Below are 21,697 nucleotides of genomic sequence, written 5' to 3' on the forward strand. Positions count from 1 at the left end.
TTTTTACCTACATTCTATGGTAAATACTGTTCAAGAGACCTGACCAAAATTAATAGTCTCTCTGGTTTATAAAGCAAAACACTTAAGAACCTCCAAGCCTCACAGTGATTTACTGTGATGGGTAGATTCATTGATTTTTTCTGGATCCAGAGTTCAGTTTCTTGGATTTAGCAAAGAGACAATTTATAAAACCTTCGAAAAAACAATACACAAAGCTTAAAAAAGGTCAAATGTAAAAATTAATTTATTTGCTCAAGTAGCAAACAACTCATGTAGATGAAGGGTTTGTGAGATTAAAAAAAAGTGTTCTACCCTTCTCAGCAACAAGCAATCTGTTGGTAATCAAGAAGACAACATACAAAATTATTTTCTTAACATATGTTCTAGGCAACCCAAGAACACAAAAGACAAAGTCATTTTTTGAAAAACAAGGTTGTATGTCATACTTCAAGATGCACAGAAGAAAAATTTCTTGTGCCCTTGTAAAGGTAAGTTTTTAGACAAAATAACCCACCCTTGATCTTGTTTCTAAGAAGTTACAAATAAAAATTTCAGAAAGCAAAAACCCACTTCTCTTAAGTTAAAAGACAGGCAGCTTCACTGTCGACATAAATTCTTGTATCAAAAACATCTAGGGTTACACAATAACCAGTTGCTGTTTATTTCTGCACAAATACAGTTCACTTTAGAGTCTACAACATACCATAGTCATGGTGTCCCTTAGACAATACTTATACTTTCATAAGCTTCTCAATAATTAAGACGTCATTTAGCAAGTTCTGTCTTCTGTTCATCAGTGTAACAAAATACAAATACATTGCTATTGCAAAGTCCCTTTTCCAAATGAAAAGTGAGAAAAAAAAGTTCCTTAAAAAATAACATAGATCAATGAAACCGTTGTCCTCTTCCACGTCTACTCTTGAGGTGACCAGCAGAACGCCTAAGAGCTTTCCTCTCTTGACGATGTTGTTTCTCAGCTTCCTGCTGCTTCTTTTGCTGCTCTGACTGAAATATTGAAAGAAAAAAAGGCTCAGGTTCTCGCAAACTTACATATCACCTCATTGATGAAGTACTTCTGTATCAAGTCAGAAATCCTTGCGAGAAATCTGGAAATGCTACTATAAATGGTCCCGTTACCTTGCCTTATACTGTACCTACTGGTTCTGGCTATCCCCCGACATTACCATTCAAAGTAAGTCAGAGTAAATGTTTAAGACAAAGATACTGAAAAGCACTGAATAAAATCATGTATTTCAGATGAAAACCAATGTCTAACAATAGACTAAAATTACAATCCATAATTTAGGTTTTAATGCCCTTAAGAAGGTAGACCAGAATTTCAGGCTATTTAGTACCTACTCTGGTTAACTGGCATTACCTCCTTGAATATTTGCACAAGTGTATTTTAAAGTGACAGACGGGACAATAACTAATTTTGCTGAAACATACAGGTTTTCTAAAATGTGTTCTTAGCATTTCTTGGAAGTATTTGATATACTGTATAGAATTCTAGAAACATTTTTTACATGAAAATAATTGAAAATCTCCACTCCAGTGGCACATGCTCTATTAATGTTTTTTCTCTTCATCAAAAATGCACTGAAAGGGTTTAATTTACATACTACACAGATAAAAAGGCTCCTACAGACATAAAAGTCTCTTTTCTTGGGAAGACCAAGGCTTGTTTTCAAACTAAGCATAAACTGGAACTAGCAGACTTGAACTACCCACTCTCAGATAAGTGTCCATGCTATAAAATACTCCATCAATTAGAGCGATTTCCACTGTAGGTAGCAATAAACCCATGCCCATATTATGGTAACAAAAGATAGTGGTCTTTAGACTTTTATTGACTCCTGTTTCCACTGCAAGTAGGGATAAAGAAACCCACTACGTGAAAATGTAAGTGGTTTCTCTCTGTCTCTAGGTGTCATCCGAAACAGTCATGACAAATCTTACTTAATGTTTCCTGATACAGCTAGTATGCTGAAATTGAATGATCTCCATTTGCACTTGGAGCACTGTTCCTCTGTACTGTAAGTACTTGGGCAGTCTGTAAAACTTTTTTTTTTTATATTTAAAACCCCCTGAAAACTAAACTGCAAAATATCAATGACAAAAATTCATTGCAAGATCTGTCCATATACATTATCAGCAATGAATTAAAAAACTCAAAGCTGTAGCGTATCTGATGGACTCATGTAAAATTGGCACTCTGAACAACTGCTATATCCACTTTCTTCCTCCTTGCTCCCACCCAAATCTTCACAAAACTGTTAGCGAAAGATGATAGTTCATTGTTCACCATCAACTGCAAGAAATCTTGTGGCTCAGCACTTCCCCATTTAAAGCTGCTATGAAAGAGACTGTGCTTTAAAAGTCCCCACAAGCCTATTTACTTAGCTGCAAGACACTAACATATCAGTTACAGCAGTTGGTAAAATCCCCAGAACAGCTATCCTACAGAGCACTGCAGAGGAACCTATAACTTGTTTAACAGCCAACACACTTTAAATTCCAGAAATACAGGAATCAAGCCAGGATGAAACAGTCAATAATCAAGTCAAGCAAGTGTTGTAGAACTATTCCAATAAATTTGGATGTTTAAAAATTTTATTCAGGTATACCTAAAGTGATCACTTAACTATTTTCTTGTATTATCAGTTGTACCGATGAGAAGAATATTTGACCACTGGTAAGGAGAAATTTATTACAGTGCAAAAAAAGCTTGCTCGAGGAAAAACTGAAGTACATTTTGTCAACTGAAGTATTAATTAATACGGACCTTCAGCTTTTATAACGTGTCCTTGGTTCAATTCTAAAACTTTTATTTTTTAAAGCAAAAATTCCCTAAGTGTTCTACAACAATAGCAGATACACACACGGGTTTCAATATTCCTACACTATAGGGTGATCAGCTGTCTATGATCTACAAAATACCTTAGGACAGGAAATAAAAACCCTTTGGGAAAGGTAGTTAGAGAGCAGTCAACTACACATTTCCAGTGGAATTTGGCAAGTACAACAGGACCAGAGCTCATTCTTGTGATCTGCGTTACAAAGTTCAGTGACAAAAGTGGTTAGGAGCTCTGTTTTTATCATGCTGAGACCTAACAACCTCACCAACCAAGAGAAAAACTGTCACCTACAGCATCCTGATTGTGTTTGGAACTGCAAACCAAGATCTGATCAGTCCTGGCACTGATGTCAGGCAAGGTCACAAGCTTCTGATGATATGTCTGCGAATGAACTATTAAAAGATGGAAGCCAGTATTTTCCACCGGAACATAAGATTTTATGAGTGCTGCCTGAGTTATAAGGGTATAAACACACAGAGCACTACCGGAGGCTTTCATTCTCTTGGCAAGAAGCAGCAGAGTTGGCAGCATATGAAGAAACGAAGAGGGACATTTGTTTGACGGTTTTAAAGTTCCTGTTCCTTCATGCAAAAACTAAAGTTACTCGTGTATTATCTTAAAAGAAAAATAATAAAATAATAAAAAGTTTTATATATATATATATATATATAGCTCACCTTCTTTAATCTGAATGTTGCCTGCTTGCTGCCTACTGTGGTATCAGACACATTTAACGTGCCAAGTTTTTCTTCAAGCTTTAAACGATCTTCAAGAGTTTTCCTGCAGAGAATAATTAACATTAGTCCCTGTTCTTGCCATCTTTTTACTACAATAAATGCTGATAATGCAGTCAAAACTAATCTCAGTTTCTCTGAAACCCCAAAATGCCATGTCTAAAAAATAAGCACTCAGTAAACAGAGAAGAAACACAAGCTCAAATCATTCCCTCCAGATACTGTTTACATAAATTTAAAAAATGTTTCTACTGAAAAGTTCATTGTCTTCTAAAAAAGCATCAGGCCTCTAGCTGAGAAAGAGACCACACCCTACTATTGCTATAGTTTTCTATGACATTTCAGAAAAAAATCAGGTATTCAGCTGCAGTAACAGATATAAACAAAAAAAAAGCTTTAAAGCATAATATACCCAGTTTGCTTAATAACTTATAATTTCTGATTTGAGAAACACATTTGAGGGAAGGAGATAATCGTGGCTATACATTAAAATTAATTCATCACAGAATGAATCATGACTTCACCGACAGAAACTACATAGCCCAATTAAAAACGACTATTCAGACACTGCGTCCCATAACTGTATAATACAACGTTTTCTAAATAAAAGAACGTAAACAAGTGAGTCTGATTAAAAAAAGAGAACCTGACCCCACCGAACAGTGCCACATGAGCGTACACCTTCCCCTGCATGGTGCTCATCCGTCAGTTTCTGTGAGTTATTTGGTCTCAGGCACCAAATTTGACTTCAGTAAGGGGGTTGTAAATTGGAGCAGCCGAGGACTGAAGACCTCGAAGGACCTGAAGGACCTCCAGCACTGGGGTGAGGCAGACAGAGATGGGACTTGCTCGATCCAGTCTTGCTAAACGCTACCTGTGATTCCTTCCGTAGCAAATCCTTTATCTGTAATTTAGTGCCTACAAGTAGGCAAGGCTATCTGAGAACACGACATCACTGGGAGGACCAAACTTACTCTGTGACACACTCAGAAGGCATTCACCTAACTGTAAATGAATTTAGGTATTGCAAACTGAGATGCTGCTATTAGGTAGATCTTTCTGAAGAGGGGTAAGAAACATTTTTTTGGACAAGTTTTAAAGTGCGTGCATTAGCTGAATGCTAGCATATACATTTCTGCAATTTTTAAAATTTTTTAAAATTTAAAAATTTTAAATTTTTACTTTAAGGGAAAGGTGGAAAATAAATTGTCATAAAAATACACATGATTAGCAGCCACCCAAAGTCAATGGAGTTTCTAAGGATGAAAGGCTCACAGATTGTGCCCCATGTATGAAGCCTCTGAAGCCTGCAGAATTTTGGTTAATGAGCCATTTATGTAACAAAGACTCTTCAGATTAACAATGAAAAATTACTGTCAAGAATTACTTTATTTCTCATGACTAGGTACTGTGATTGTATTTCTTCTGTAGTATATTTTTCATTCAGTACATGTAAAAACTTGTTCCATCTGTGTGAATCGGGAAGACAAGCTAAGCCTTAGAGCTAACTATGGCAGAAGATCAGTCACCGACATCGTGGTGGGATTTCTACATACAAGTGGAGTTCCATTTTTTCTCCCCTTTGAAAGTGCACCAGAGAAATATGGCTACTACCCAGCAATTATTTAGCATGACTGCCTAGATACTGCTTCAGTCAGGAGAAAAACTAAAATAGGGAGATATCAGGAAAATGCTTTCGGTTTGCAATTTTACTGAGTGAATGCAGGTATGGCTGTGCTTATCTGAAGATGTGCACACCCAAATCACAGTGAATTGCACACAAACTTACAATAGCTAGGGTCTTTTTTTTTCCTACATCACCCTCAACAAATTTATCCAATGGATTCCTTTAAGAGTGTTATTAAAATCAACTTCCCCGACACCCCTTCAGTACAAAACCAAAAAATTAAAAAATTGACCAGGCACTCATTTTTTCCTCCTTATAAAGCAAAAGAGAAGAGTTTTCCAGGACTTTTCCTTTCCTGCCATGACACTTTAGCTGACTTTCCTAGATATTGCTATGTTTTTGTTGGCTTTTGTTGACTTTCTTGCCCATCTCAGAAGACGTAAGCACTAATTTATACTTTGCAAAGTAGGATTACTGCAGTTTTTAGTTTTGACGTGCTTTAATTTCAATTACAAAGATTTTAAAGGGAAATCAAGAAAATCTAAAGAGCTCTTAGCACACTGATAAAAACCCTCGCCTTTTATGTATTCCTTTTAAGCTGTTATGCAAGGAAATTATACAGAAAGTAAACAAATAAAACTTTTGCATCTTTACTAGTACGTTCAGCAGGTTTTCACATGTAAGCATAAGAACACAAAAGGGGGAAGAGAAATGTGGACAGCTTTGAGACAAGGTGTTTGTTACGATCATGGCTAAGTTTTGCAGCTTTCCTGCGCAAAGAAATGCGTAGACTGTTGGTCTGCTAAGAAATTTATAGTATGCACCCCTGCTTTAGAAGTTGGGCTTGGAGCCGTGCTGAGTCAGGAACATGTCAAAAGCAACACCCAGTTTTATGTAAGTCATAAACTGTTTCCTCAGGTAGAACATTATACGATTAGAGAAAAAAAAGAACACCTAGCCATTAAGTGCATAGTGAAGGTATTAAGGTACTTAATTACATTGGTCACAGACCATCATTCCATTGCTTGAATAAATCAAATCAAAGACAAACATGCCAGCCTCACCAGATTGTACATGCCACTACAGTCTTTCCAATTTTCAGTACATTAGCTGAATTAATTATTTTTTATGCTGACTACTTATCACTGAATAAGGCCAGCAGAAAACAATATTTAGGTATTTTTTATCAAAAAAATTCTACTGTGTAAAAATGCTTAACAGAACAGGTTAGGTCTCAACAGAGACTAAGTCATTATGATTCTGTAATCGTATCAGCTATCTGGTACAACAAATGGACACCTGCTGTTAATTTTGAGTTTCCTCCCAGAATTTGAGGAGTATACATAGTCAGAACAATGCCTGGATGAGCCCAAACAGGGTCACTGAGTACAGAAATTACTGCCCAGACCAAAAAAAAAAGGGGGGAAAGACAATTCAGAGACAGCAACTCAAAGAAAAACAAAGGCAGTAGTGCTGTCACATTTTTGTCATGCTGTTCTATCTTAAATCTCCCCCCCCTTTTTAAACATTTTACATTACATCCCACCTGTGCTACTATTGCACAGAGGATATCTAACCTAAGCAGCCCTAATTACACATCATATCTTGCAAAATATTCTGCACAGAACTGTGAATCTTAAGACAGATGCTCTCTTCCCTAAAAGGAATCTTTTAAAAGATCTTTCCATGGTTTACGTCATCACTGATATTCTTCCATCCACTGGACAAGACTGTGGTATTTGATTTCATTTTTTCCTAGCTGAAGGAATGATCTTTCTCCCACTGAACACCAGATGAAAGATTTAACTTCATTCTGTGTCACTATTATTTTTTTCTAAATGTTTCTCCTCTTTATAGCTGTGTTGGCTTATTTACCTAACTTTCTGTATCCTTGCACATGTTTTGAACAAAATGAAATCTTAATATTTCAAATGAGAGTCCTTGAGAATTTTGTTTAGATGTCAGTAGCTCAATTTCTCTAAAAGAACAAAGCGCAACAGGCTGCAGCCATACTGCTTTAAAGGGAAGTATTTCAATGTCAGTGAGAACACAGTGCCATTTGACCGCTCTTTCAGGCTCCTTTCAAGTCACTTTCTAACATGACGATGAATTTACTGTGAGAAATATCTTTATCCTAGGACATTTCCTAGGACAGTGTTCTCTGTCAGAGTGTCCAGAATGGCTATTTTCCTTCTGACAAAGCAGAAGAACTGACAAAAGGAAAAAGCTGCATCATCGTCTATAACATAGAAAGAAAAATAATCAGAAGAATGCTGGAGAAATCTCAGCAAGCTAGAGACCAGAATGAATGGGTATATTTACTCTAGAGAACATAGGAAAACCCTGTGTGTGTAAACATTTGCTGATCAACAGTAAACACAAATATCACTTCTGCAGAACTACTATCAACCTAGAAATCATAGACTACTGCAGGAACAATGTACCAGTAATGCTCAGAGACCATTTTATATGGTAACTCTAGTTAAAAACTTGAGCATTTAAGAGAAAGGCTGAATTTTGTCATGTTTCTCTATGTATCTCTAGCAAAAGTCCAGCATGAAACATCTAGGCTGCATTATCAGTTCCTACTGACATAAAAAGCAGCCCCATTATATATGTTATTCACCTTGAACGTACCATTTTATTCTAAATTTTAAAAAAAAGGCTATTACGAGATCCATCTAACACAGCAAGTTGTTTCCAACATTAGTCAAAGTTCTGCTCTGCCTCCAATGTGCTGCAAGAACTTTGAACCTATTGTCCCTCAAGGTTTTAATATTAGCGTCTGCTCTCCAACTAATAAAACGCTATTAAATCTCATCTTCTGAAGGCCTAAACCCACCTCTGGAAAAAAAAAAAAGTCAATGAGATTTACAGGCATTAAGCACCTCAAAGCCAAGTCCTTTAGTTTGCAAGCTCTAGGATAAGCATGCCCTTTATGCAGTACCCAATTATTTCAGTTGATCAACAATTTAAAGAAATCCAAATAAGAAAACTGACTCCATTTTTTTCATTGCAAAAATAAAAACGAAAAGTTAGACCTGACAACAAAAGGACGGCACATTTTTTGAAAATTTCTGGACGCCATAAAAATACCCAGACCAAATGATTTTTTTCTTTTACTACCTGGAACCTGCCCCCCAATAGTGGCTGATCATGCAGTACTAGACAGCCTTTTAGAGGGTCAGCTCAAAAACATCCAAAATGTCAACCTCATGTTGACATTGGTGGAATAATATATAACCAGTCTCAGAGACATCAGTGCTGTTATTTGTGTAAGCAGCAGTTCACTGACAGTGAAAAAAAATCGATGCCCAAATCAGGCTCAGAATATGAATCTCTTACTCATCTCATTTGCATTGTCTCTCTGGCATACTTAAAATGTTATATTTGTTTAGCAATAACAAAAGACTTTCAACAATTATGTCCCTCTAAGTCATATCCCTGAATCACCAGATGTGGCCTTATTAGTAAGTGCTTCCAAGACTATCATGCTAACTAACCAAAATGCCGTTGGCCTGCACTCTAGAGACATACTTGAGAATATTCCACCCCCAGATGTTAAAATAGGAACTTTAGTCTTACTTCATTAATTTTTGTTTTTTGGCAGAGTCTTTGAAGCTTCTGAATTCCTCTCCTTCTTTAATCTCAAAAAACTGAGGTTTTAGTAATGTTTGCTGATCCTCCTTGAACCTTTCCTGCCGCTTTACTTTTTCCTCTTGGCGTAGAAGCTTGCGCTGTTTCCTGACCTCTTCAACCCAACCTTTTTCATCATCTGAACTCTCAGAGCTTTCTGCATCACTTGGTTTTCCTTCTGGTTCTTCCTCCTCTTCCTGCAGACAAAAATAGAATAAAATGAAAAATCATCAACTAATTTTCTTTTCAAACCATTTCTGCAACGAGAGTATGTCAGCTTTTACTTAGATTCACTTGAAGAGATCTAAAACCTGAACAAAAGCACTAACAGCAAATGAAGCAGAAATATTAAAAAATTACCTCCACCTACATATTATATGTTTTTCAAACCTAAATTCATGTAGACATACACCTGAAAACTTGGATGATAATATTATAAATTACATCTAACTAATTTATCTGGTAAGACATTCTTGCATTCCCTTCCTCTTTCCTTCTTTCTAGGGTAAAAAAATCTGAAAGAATAACACAAAGGTAAAAATACATCTTTTTCATACACCAAAAGGAAAATATTTTACCTGTTCTTTTGCCTCCTGTTCCTGTAGGAGCTTTAGTTTCTTCTTTCTTTTCTCGCTTATTTTAGAAACAAGTGGGTTAAGTAGCCTGAATTCTTCACTCTGTTCATCTACCTGGAAATCTGGATTCTCAAACATGACTTTAAAACGATCATCTTTGAGAAGGCTAGGCAGATTCTGGAAAAGAATCGAAGCATGAGTTAGTTATAAAATATCAAAACAGACACTGGTAAAAATACCTAACACCGCTTTAATTAAACAAAACTCAAAAACGGAATGCAAAGTATCAGTTGCTTTATCCTTCCAGGTCACATAAATCAAGATTTATGGTTATTATACTTTATTACGTTCACAAAGATCAAATAAATATCATTCTAAGCTACCTGTAAGCAAGACAGGCTTTTATGCACACTACAGACACCATAAATACACAATTACTACTATTTTTGAGCTAATGTATGTCATACATTCACAGCCAGCTAGTCTGGAGACACGTTGATATCCATTGACTAACTACAAGTACCTCTGAGGCAAATACCTTGCCTGATCAGGATGACTCTACAACATGTAAAACAAATTATCAGAGTAAACATGTCTTCATACAATACTACTATTGTGTTACTGTAAATATATAAGAGTAAGTATTTCTGTACATCTTACTACAATTTCTTCACTGCCCTCACATAAAGGATGGAAAAGGCAGTTTCATTCATGTTGGAAATAAGAAGAACCCAATGTAAATTATGCTACTGTTGAATTAAGAACAGTTCAAACTACAACTACAGTTCGTATGAGTACTTGTCATTGTTTCAGATAATTGAATACATAGCTCTTTGTAATAAAAGCTGATCTTATAATTTAACGTTTCCAAACTTCTACCAGCAGATTGAACACACCCCAGCATTATATTTTCATTGTTACCTACAAAGTAGGGGAAAAAGATAGAGGAAACAAGTGTAAATTTCAAGTGCAGAAGCTGTTGCAAACATGCGACTTGCAATTTCATTTGGAAGCTAGAAGTTCAATCTCAAAGCCAAAAATAAATGGATCTTCACAAGACTCCTAGAGCCATTTCAGGAAAATAATCAGGCCACACATTTTAATGTACTCTTTTTAATGTATTTTGAGATGCCATCTATCTGCATTCCTAGACAAATCACTCCCCATTTATTACACTCATTTCCACTCCAACGCTGGCTTAGAAATTCTGCATCTAAGGTTTTACCACCACCTCCTTTTTCAGTAGTTCATGGTTCCTAACCATCTCAACCGAATCACACTAGTTTTCATTGGATGCCACATGAAGCTAATACATGCCTTTCATGAATCATAGAATGGTTTGGGTTGGAAAGGACCTTAAAGACTATCTAGTTCCAACCCTCCTGCCATGGATAGGGACACCTCCCACCAAACCAGGTTGCCCAAAGCCCCATCCAACCTGGCGCTGAACATCTCCGAGGATAGGGAATCCACAACTTCTCTGGGCAACCTGTGCCAGTGTCTCACCACCCTCTGAGTGAAGAATTTCCTCCTAACATCTAATCTAAATCTTGAATTTTGAGTTAAAAACCTCTTGTCCTATCACTGTCTGCCCATGTAAAAAGTTGTTCTCCATCTTTTTTACAAGCCCTCTTTATGTACTGAAAGGCCACAAATAAGGTCTCCCCAGAGCCTTCTCTTCTCCAGGTTGAACGGGCCCCAGCTCTCTCAACCTTCCGTCACAGGAGAGATGCTCCAGCCCTCTGATCATCTTTGTAGCCCCCCTCTGGATCCACTCTATCAGCCCCACATCCCTCTTGTGCCGGGGGCCCCAGATCTGGATGCAGCACTCCAGGCGGGGCCTCACAAGGGCAGAGTAGAGGGGGACAATCACCTCCCTTCACCTGCTGGCCACTCCTCTGTTGATGCAGCCCAGGATGCAGTTGGCCTTCTGGGCTGCAAGTGCACACTCCTGGCTCACATCGAGCATTTCGTCCACCAGAACCACCGAGTCCTTCTCTGCAGGGCTGCGCTCAATGAGTTCTTCTCCCAGTCTGTATTCCTGTCTGGAATTGCCCTGGTGCAGACCTGCCCAGATGCAGACCTTGCACTAAAATACTAACAAATGAAAAAAAGTTTTGTTTTTTTCCCTGAACAGCTTTGATATCAATTCTGCACTTAACTAGCTTCTGGACTCCTACAAGGCCCATCATCATCTTCAACAGGGAGTATTTCAGCATTTTAAACTTTTAATATAGATGACAAGGTTATTACATGGTCTTTTTGGTGCTCCAGCCACCCAAGTCCACTTTACAGTCACCTAGTATAGTAAGCTATTTATGAGACAAGAAACAGAGTTCTGAATCTATTTGGCCAGGTAACAATAAATCAGTAACTATAAGCATTATTATTTCTCTGTTCCTAGTTAGGGAAGGCTTTAAAACAAAAGCTTACCTTTTGTTTCCTTTTTCTGGCAACCTGTTGTTCTTCTCCTTCTTCTTCAATCAGTTTGAGTGCAAGCTCTTTATTGACTTTTGGAAGTTTCTAAAGAATATAGATATAAAGAGAATACATGTATAAACACAATATTATTTACATATGTTTCTTTCCAGAGTATTGCATTTCAATGGCCTGAGTCATTTAGTTCAATGGCAAGCAGAAACTGGAAGTTTTACCTCTGGGTTATCTGCTCAAGCAGCAAATGTGATGAGAGCTGCTCTTTTACAGTTTGGTATCAGACTTTCTCATCTGTGGGATTCATATGCATGAGAATTTAATGTTTCCATTCAAAAAGTTCTATAAATTAAAGCTAACTTTACTTTTTGTCTCTAATGATAAACAGAATCAAATCCTAAGTAATTACATTTCTGAGATACACTTAAGAATATACTATTTTTTATGAATAGTTCTTCCAAAGCATATTCATTGTTCATGGGATTTACCTTCAGCTGTACCCTCTGTGCACGTGTTTCTTCTATCTTCTGTCTTATTTTCTCTCTTCTGTATTCTTCATAGGCAAAGGGGTTGGCCATCATTTTTGCCTTTGAACAAACAGAAGGAAAAAATATATATCATTAATACAGGATACAGTCCTCTATGTGGGAAAAATAACAACACATTTTATCGTTAAGAGCAACAGTTTACAAGCATCATTTTTTACCTTATGATAAAGTCTTATGTCCATGAAAAAGCCATGCATATATGCTCTGAGCAGTGTCGATCCAATGAGATGAGCAAGGCCTGGGAAAAAAAATTACAGAGGATTTCAAAGAGCTTTCACAGATAAAGAACTCCTATTCCAAGCTAGCCACTTCACTTACTCAGTTGAAGACAAACAAGCACTGCCAATGCAACACATCAATCTCTCTGATAGTCACATCCAGTACATAAAGACTAAGTAAAACCACAAAAAATCAAGTTAGGCCAGCAAGAAATCCTAGCTATTTTGGAGCAACAAAATCCATTTTTGTTGTCATAATACATGTTACTATGCACTTTTTATAGATGCCTGCATGTACTGCGCACCATAGGAAGTCTACAAAGAAAAAATTTTTTTTGGAAAGTCTGTACATGTTTGACAAGCGCTTTTTTTTGTGTGGTATACTGAAGTTATAAATGAAAGAATTTCATCTTGGGTCCCTATCTTTGAAGAATCTATGTGCTGAAAGAAATAAGAGTACCACATCAGGTTATAAAACTGTCACCCTATGCCCTAACCTAGAGTAAGAATGAAAATACTGAACAGTTGTCAGATTGTCCTTCCTCGTATCTTCACAAAATTCCAAAACTGAGAAAAAGGGAACCCTTTTATAGAAAAATATCCTCTGCAGACCCCCAAATCTTTAGAAATTAAAAATTAATCTTATTCTAGAACTAAAAGGCAAAAAAAAAAAGAAAAAAAAAAGAGAGAGAGAAAGTTCCGTGTATCTCAGAAAGCAAAGTTCTTATTTATGTTATTTTTAACTGTTTCCAGGAAACAATCGTCCTGCATACTCCAAAATAAGAGTACTTCAAATAACGAGTACTATACAAAGAACACTGATGTATGAAATGCAAAATATAACTTAAGTTGGTTCTTCACTTGAAAGCTTGCATTTATGGGGAAGTGAATTTTACTAAGTTATTGTGAATTTAAAGCAGAAGAACTATTTCCAGTCAAGTCTCTGTGTTGATAACACTACACTGCCTAATTCCCTTAAGTTTTGAATAGGGATCTACGGGCTACATTCAGACCACCTCCTTCAGAAGTTAAAAGGCAGGTGTTTTGGAAGACCTCCTCCTTGTCCTGCCATATTCAGAGGTAAATGAATTAAGCTGGAGTAAAACACTACAATCAAAATATGTAATGGAACGAAAAAGAATCAACTGCCTTGAGTCAAACATGCTAACTCTCTCTGCTATGTCATTTTTAGTATTCTAGTTCCACAAAACCATTTTTCCGTTAACCCTAGAATGGAGTTTTATTTTCTGGAAAATACTACACTCAATTAGGGTATCCTTTGGCAGGTGAATCATTTCTCAACACAAACATCTAGTGTTGCACTGGTTGGGAACCAAAGAACAGAAAGTCATCAGTCTGGTATACTAATAACCAAGATAACTGGAAGAAACTACTGCCAATAAATTTCAAACAGTTCTCCGCATTTCTCACTGATAAGTCACATCTGAACTAATAAACTTGCAAGTGTGATTAAAAAAAAAAAAAAAAAAGAATAAACAAGTCAGCTAAAGAGATTTTACCTAAATTTTCAAGGTCTTTTCTGGTCACGAATTTGTAGTCATCGTAAACTGTGCTTTCTGGATTCTCTTCCAGTTCTTCAGTCAAGTTGTCCAAGAAGGAACACCATCTGGGGGCAGGTCCTAAAACCTGGGGATATTACAGAAAGGTATAAAATTGTAAATAGATACAGAAAAAAAACAACACCTAATGTTAGGCTCTCAGCTGCTGTGCTGGAAGAATAAATGAATCTCCCTGAAAGCAAATACACCTTAAGAACAACAGCCGTTAGAGAACACAGTTAAATCTACTGCTTACATTACCAATAAGGAGTACTATCGATTATGCAAGTGTTCTGTTAATGCAGGTAATTTATTTGAGACCAACAATTGAGAGGTTTCATATTCAACTGTTTCAAGAGATCCTAATCTGACCAATTAATTTATTAAAAGCTCAGAGCTAAACATTATAGATACAATTAACAACTTAACTAATGGCAATAGATATCAACTAATCTGTACAGCACAGCTGGACCATGACCTCATTAGTTCACTACACAATCACGTTGATTAAAATAAGTAGGGCAGAACAGGATTTTAAACAGAACATCACAGGTATATTTCACGTACTTTTCTTCAAGGAAAAAATCCAGACTATATGGACAAATAATGGAAAATATTAAAAAAGGACTGCATATTTCCACCATGAGGCAAAGGATTTATTTGAACAATATTACGTTGCACTATCAATTTACTTTTCCATGTATGCTTCCTCCAACTTCCCAAGTCAATAATTATCTCCCTTAACTTTTCCCTCCTGCTGTTCTGATTGAAATTCCTCCCTATCCTGATGCACGCTGACATACTCAACTGTTCCAGCATTATTATTTTAGTAGGTGAACTAGCAGAATGGAAAAATCCAACATTACATTTTTCTCTCCAGAGCAAATCGGATGACATTTTAGGATGTAAAGTGGCCTGTTAACTTCTGGAGTGGGACTTCTAACGAGGCTTCCATTTTGTTCGCTAAAAATTCACATGAAAAACTCAAATCACAAAACAACAATAGTAATGGTTGCAATTCAAATCTAAATGTCACGCTTTCATATTAATAACAAAGCACTCTAGAAATATTAAATGTGCTATTGCTTTTCATGCCACTGAAGAAACCAGTAACTGGTGCTTCATTAGCAGACCATCAAAACATGACTGGACTGGGGGAATCATCTTTGAAGTTTACCTGTTTTTGTGTTTTGGATGAAACTGTTTGTCTTTCTTGTAATAAAAAAAACAAAAACAAAAACAAACAAACAAAAAAAAAAAACAAAAAAAACAAGTTGCTTATTAACTAACAAAACTTTTCCTGTAATCGAATGTAAGTATAAATTTGTCTGCTGAAGATTATTAGAAATGAGATTAGAGAATCCTTGACTCACTTCCATTCCAATTAAATAAAAAGTTCCCCTTCATTCCATCTTGCTGACGCATTATGTAAAGATCTCTATCGCTTCAATAAACTTTTTTCATCACTTCCATTTCTGTGGCACTATCTGTTCAAGCCTTGCACAGTGCACATTACTCATTAGAATTCAAACAACTGTAACCAATTAGGGTAATCCCCAGATGTGATCTTGACTGGTGTAAATCTTTAAAAAAATAATTAAAGCAGAAGTCTCAGAAATAAAGGAAAACAGTTTATCCGCTCTTCAGCTGTAACTCCACTCACTGTTCATGTATTCCTGTACTCAAAACCCAATACTAAGATTAAAACTTCTATGGCAAAATGTCAGTGATGAAACACCTAAAAATTACACAACCTGAATTTTCTCCATGATCTATAAAGCAAGTTGCAGGACCACATCATAGAAAACACGGGGGAAAGCGAGATAATTAACGGAAAAAAGCTGTGGCAGAATACCAGGAAAAAATATAGAGTTGAGCCATTATTCAAATTTTGCATGTAAACTGAGAAAAAGGAAAACCCTACAGAGATGTTTGTGTAAGTTTTATTGCCTCGTTTCCCTCTCTCCCACCCTACTGAAACCGCTTGCCTACCTATTCCAGAACACCTCTAGGAAACCTCTAGGAGTTTTGCTTGGTATGTTAAAAGGGAACATTTTTTAAAGCTTAGGACAAAAATTAAAAATAAAAAAGGCAAACGATACCAGACACAGTGCCAAAAGTATCAACAAGAAATTTCTTTCCCCTGCAACTGTAAATTCTTCACGGGCTTAAAATGCCACTGCGCTTCAATTGCAGAGTGATCCACTACCAACATACTCATCCCCTGTGAAATGTGAGCCTCTGCTGTCCCTGTAGCCAGGTACAAACTCCACAGCTCAGGGGATTTGTCTGCACCAGGCAAACACATATGAGGCAGACACTGGGAACCCTGCCAGCTGATGCTGGTATGGTCACAGCACACAGTACAGTATTTTGTAGGGGTGTAAGTTTTAGGGAATGGCCTCAAGTTGTGCCAGGGGATGTTTAGGTTGGAAATGAGGAGACATTTCTTCTCAGAAAACGCAGTCAGGCATTGGGATGGGTTGCCCAGGGAGGTGGTGGAGTCACCGTCCCTGGGGGTGTTTAAGGAAAGGTTGGACGTGGTGCTTAGGGACATGGTTTAGTGGGTGATAGTGATAGTAGGGTGATGGTTGGGCCAGATGATCTTGGAGGTCTCTTCCAACCTTGATGATTCTATGATTAAATGTAGGTAATCACATGCAACTAAACTGACAGGTCTCACGTTTACCATACTTATAACAAATAGATTTCTCTGCAAGTTTTAGAGAAGTTACGTATAGCTAGTGGGAAAATCATTATTAAATGAGTGCACATCTAAACTTGGCTCACACTCAAATATTTCTTCGGCTAAGAAGCCAGACATCATCATCAACAGCAATCGAAACAGTATTTTTACAATCTTCCTTATGATTCCATTTTCAGCCGAATTACCACTTCTTGAAACAATCTCCGACAATTTCCAGTGAAAGTCAAGACGACCGTCTTTGAAAATATTTTTGTCTATCAACAGAAGGGCCTGGCCGGGAGGCTGGAGCCAGCAGGCCGGGTGGGATCCTTCCTGCCCTCCCTCCTCCTCCTCCTTCCTCCTGAAGGGCCCGGAGCTACCACCTGTGCCAGGACTGAGGCAGGGATCCTCCACCCCAGGGCCAGGCGTCCCGGCACCGTGTTGGGAGGCAAGGGTGGTGCCTGGGTCACACGAGGGAAAGGCCAGAGCAGGAGACACGGAGCACAAGGGCCGGCCTGCTGTAGCGCCCCTCAGCACAAGTAATGCAGATAGCCTGATGTTGCCTTGGATGTGTTACACCAAACCATGGGAAGTATGGATGCATATTTCTTAATTATCAGTATCGTGCCATCAAATACCGAACTTTTGTTAGCACATATTAGAACGTCTTTATTTATTTACCCTAGACACAGAAGATGTACGATGAGTAACTAAGCATGCGACTCATCTGAGTTGACAAGTTGCTAATATGGCAAGGCCAAACTGTTCAAGAAAAGGAGGAGGAAAAAAAAAACCGACAAATATTTTGAAAATATTGCAAAGTAATTTCAAAAAACACCCTTTCTGTGTTCTATTTTAAAAGACATTTAAAGTAAAAGTTTTATAGCACCCCTTATCTTGCTCTGTAAAACACCGTACTTCTGATCGTGCCTAATTCCTGAGCACTTCTGTAGAAAATATTCTGTCATCATTTTGTATTTCCCCTGAAATTAATAAATGTTAGGACTAACTGGGTGTTATTACCAACCCACAACAGATGTTCCTTATCTTCAATCTGGAAGACCAGACAGCACTCATCCACTTCTAAGTGCCACTCAACAATTTGTCAGCCAGCTCTGCAGAGCCACCAAAAGACCGGGTCTAATCCTGACTACCATTAAGCATGTAACCCACTCAACTTAAAAGCAGCCCGGGATGCTTAGGAGATTCTACAGCCAGATGCCATGAGATTTAAGTGAAACAATTCTGAATTCACACAGAAATGGGTATTGTTAAGCATCTCTTTGAAGACTAAAGGGACAAATTCGACAAAATTGAACCAAAGAGTTGGTCTTTTCTCAGGGAGTCAGAACAGGTTCCAAAATCCAAGTTTTTCAAGACTTTAATGACTAAGCCCCTGAAATACTTCATTCAAGGCAGTGATTAGCTCCTAAGTTGCAAATAAAATGTCAAAAATGTGTTGGGAGGAGTTTCTGCTGTTTGACTCATTTTTTATTGAAGTATTTTAGCAATTAAAAACATGCAAAAATGCTATATATGCGGCCCAGAACAGATTTGAAATAACTAAACTAAATTTGCCAAGTTTAGATTGCCTAAATTTCCTCTGGAAGACTAACTTCATGTATGTGGACATCATTCAGCAGAACACTTAAGAGCTTCCAGAGAGCTTTTGTAAAGCAGAAACACTGGTTTCCTTAGACAGCAACATGCAGTTTCACAGAAATTAGCACTGTAAAGCTGTATCGCTCCATACCTATGGGAATAGGGTTACCAACGAATAAATATGAAAATACATTGTATCACTGCTCTTTCATAACAAAACTTAAAAATAAAACCTTCTTTGAAAAATCTTGGAATTGTTCATTGTTGTATCTTCTACGGATTTTAAGTTAGGCTGTAAGATCTTTACCAGATAGCAAAAATGTACTACTACAGTTAAATCATTCACTGCCATTCTTTTTGAATAATGTTGATTACAACAAAAATAGCATGTATTTAAGGTCCTCAACAGAGCTCTGGTCTCAGCGTACTGTGTAAAATTACTAGTCGGATGATAATTTTAATACACCATAAGGCATGATAGGAACTAGCTAATGAGAAATAGTTTATGCTGAAAGGGGAATTACTGCACAGAAAGGAGGTTACAAGTGAAGCTCAAGGACTATCCTATTAAACATTTTCACTAATGATTGCCACATATAGTGGGAAGATGCCTGTGAAATGTACTGATTACAGACTGCCTGAAAAGAAGGGTCAAAATCTCTCAGTGGAAAAAGCAGCTACCTTGAAAACTAAAAAAGCTGCAAATCAGATGAAACTTATAGCCAATTACTACCTGATGTAAACAACAGAAGAGGAAAAAAGTGATACTATCTGAGCACAAGACAATAAAGTAGTCTTAAAGCCATTGTATTAGTGTAGGATAAGGATAATGACTCAGGGAAGGTATCTTGTACAACGTCAGGCAATCATGTTCAGGATCCATGAATGCAAAGTTTAATAAGCACAGTGAAAAGCTACTGGGATGATACGTGAAGCAGTAGTGCTCACATAAGATTGTGTACATTCAAGTTAACACAGTTACAGCACAGGGTTAGCTGAACATCAGGTGGATGTGAATGTCAAACAGTCTTTTAATGAAATAACGAGGAAAAACCAACTAATTTTAAGGTGAAATCTGACATTCATGGAAAAGATTATACAATCTGATTGCCTGTGATAAGATAGGCTGGGACTCCATGACCCAAGAAAGCTCCTCCATTCCTCTGTTAACATTAAAAAAAATGCCTTAAAGCAGTTTAACAAAGAAAAAAATCTTTTCTAGATTATAATTTCTAGAAATTAGATGTATTTTATGTATGTGAAAGCATTGAGTCATGTATAATCTACCTGTAGGAGACAGACAAAAGGAAATATATTTTAAATAAAATGGCACACAATCACTTTACATTTTTAGCCACACATTTGCTGCAGAAAGCAAATGCACATCTGTGTGTACATATTCTCAGCTTCAATTATGCCATGTAACAGGAGAGGAAGATTACAGAAGGTCTAATGAGGGAGGAGAAGAAACTGGGTGATCCCCAGGGTGTGGGCAGTGATTGAAATGTGCAATTGCGTTTTCAACATAATTAGCTCCCTAATTGCATAGCCAGGTTTAATTAATGCAATTACATGAGTAATTAATTACTATTCATTTTAAGAGTACTGTTTTTAATGTTTTGTTCTCTAATTTTAAGAATTAGACAGATCTCAATATGTAATAATTTTGAAAAGTTTCCATCACATGCATCGAAAAGGGAAGAGAAGAAAGAATACCTCCTTATGCCTTTGTACAAGTCAAGGTTACATCAACTGTAACCTGTAGCTCTCAAAACCCCGATGTATTATTTCTAGCTTGCAAATATGAAAAACTGCATCTCTCCATTCTTGTTTCTGTGCTTTATGGGCTTCAGGTATGTCCAGGCCAACAACTTCAGGGAAGCCATGAGATTAGCTTGTGCTAGAAAAGAGCCTTGGGATGACGCTACCTCGTTATGTTTCTGTCTCCTATGTTTCCATATACAGTACATTTCCCCCAGCAACCAGCGTGCTCCAAACAATTCGTGATTTTCAATATTATTCTGGCATTCATTTCTATTCTGCTTTTCCCCCTATGAACACTCCACGATCAGCTCCAATTGTGCCCTGTTCATCTCATGAGTAATCCCACTTAATTTACTGAGTAAAATTCTTTCATTTTCTAAATTAAATGGGTTTGGGGAATATACTCCAAACAAATCTCCCATATACTTACATTTTTCTTAATTTCATGCTTTCATTTACCCTACGTTATACAGTGTGGATTGATGCTTTTACAATAACTGAACTTCTATGGCCATCAAGTAGCTCACTGGAGTACAGCTATGACCAAGAGACAGAATAGCACTTTTTTTCTTTTCCAGTTTGTTACTAACAACAGCATTGCGTTTGGTTTTAAGCCCACGCACTCATAAATTTCACTGAACTATACAACGAATTGGCTTCTCTCATCCCAACTCCGGCACATCCAGACATTTTTGGCAGATTCACTAATCTGAGAGAGGTTGGTTTTCCTACCTTTCACTGTGCTATGGGAGCTGCCAAATCAACCACTTGGAGGTTTTACTCCTTAGAGAGCATGTTAAAGGAAATGCTGCTTTTAAGATCTTTCCAGTGTTAAACAAAAACTGCTGCAGGAACTTGCACACATCTTCTAGGAATGAGATACTAAATCTTTCTGCCCTGGTAGTTATCAGATAGTAAGTATTCTTTTTCTAATCCTAAACAGTCTAGCTTCATAGGTGTTTTTTTGTGTTCTTGTTTAATCTCATGTTGTCTGATCTGACAGTTATTAGTCGCTTAACCAGCCAGAGGCCTGTTCTCACTACGACTGTCTTCCCAGTGAAGCCACCACCTTTTGAAGAAGGCAATAATCCTGTTGCTTGTAATGTTGAGGAAAAAAAAGCACCCTCCAGGATAGGAATAGCAAATAAATTTTCAGCAAAGACAGAAAATTACTCCTTAAAACTGTAAATGAAATCAACAATATTTCTCTTTCTCACTAGACAGGAAGAAAAAGGGATGCTTCTTAAGTCAGTTACCGGCAGTGGCATTAAGAGTTAAGCAGCCTAATGCTTTCATCAATATCCCTGTCATGTTCTGACATGCTGACACAAGTAAAAGATAAACACTAGTCACTCTTGCTATGGATCTCTTTATTTCTCAAACTCCGTATGCTTTTTTTATGGTCTCGAGACAATTAGCACTGAGAAGATTTGGTGTCAGAAGAACAATAACTAAAA

The 21,697-nt window shown here is 37.2% G+C and overlaps 1 protein-coding gene across 1 annotated transcript in view; it reads right to left on the reverse strand.

Moving 5' to 3' along the window:
- Positions 1–223: 223 nt before the first annotated feature.
- NOL10 (nucleolar protein 10) overlaps positions 224–21,697 on the reverse strand; it is a 48,854-nt gene continuing 27,380 nt past the window's right edge. Inside the window, exons 14-21 of the mRNA XM_080584891.1 lie at positions 14,150–14,276; positions 12,570–12,649; positions 12,352–12,450; positions 11,864–11,953; positions 9,434–9,607; positions 8,805–9,052; positions 3,536–3,638; positions 224–1,005 (exon numbers count right to left, since the gene is read on the reverse strand). Coding sequence (XP_080441017.1) covers positions 886–1,005; positions 3,536–3,638; positions 8,805–9,052; positions 9,434–9,607; positions 11,864–11,953; positions 12,352–12,450; positions 12,570–12,649; positions 14,150–14,276 — 1,041 coding nt within the window. The 3' untranslated portion in view covers positions 224–885. The remainder of the gene's footprint in view (positions 1,006–3,535; positions 3,639–8,804; positions 9,053–9,433; positions 9,608–11,863; positions 11,954–12,351; positions 12,451–12,569; positions 12,650–14,149; positions 14,277–21,697) is intronic.

Source organism: Anser brachyrhynchus (genome assembly GCF_964034855.1).
Source record: "Anser brachyrhynchus genome assembly, chromosome: 3".
NCBI lineage: Eukaryota > Metazoa > Chordata > Aves > Anseriformes > Anatidae > Anser > Anser brachyrhynchus.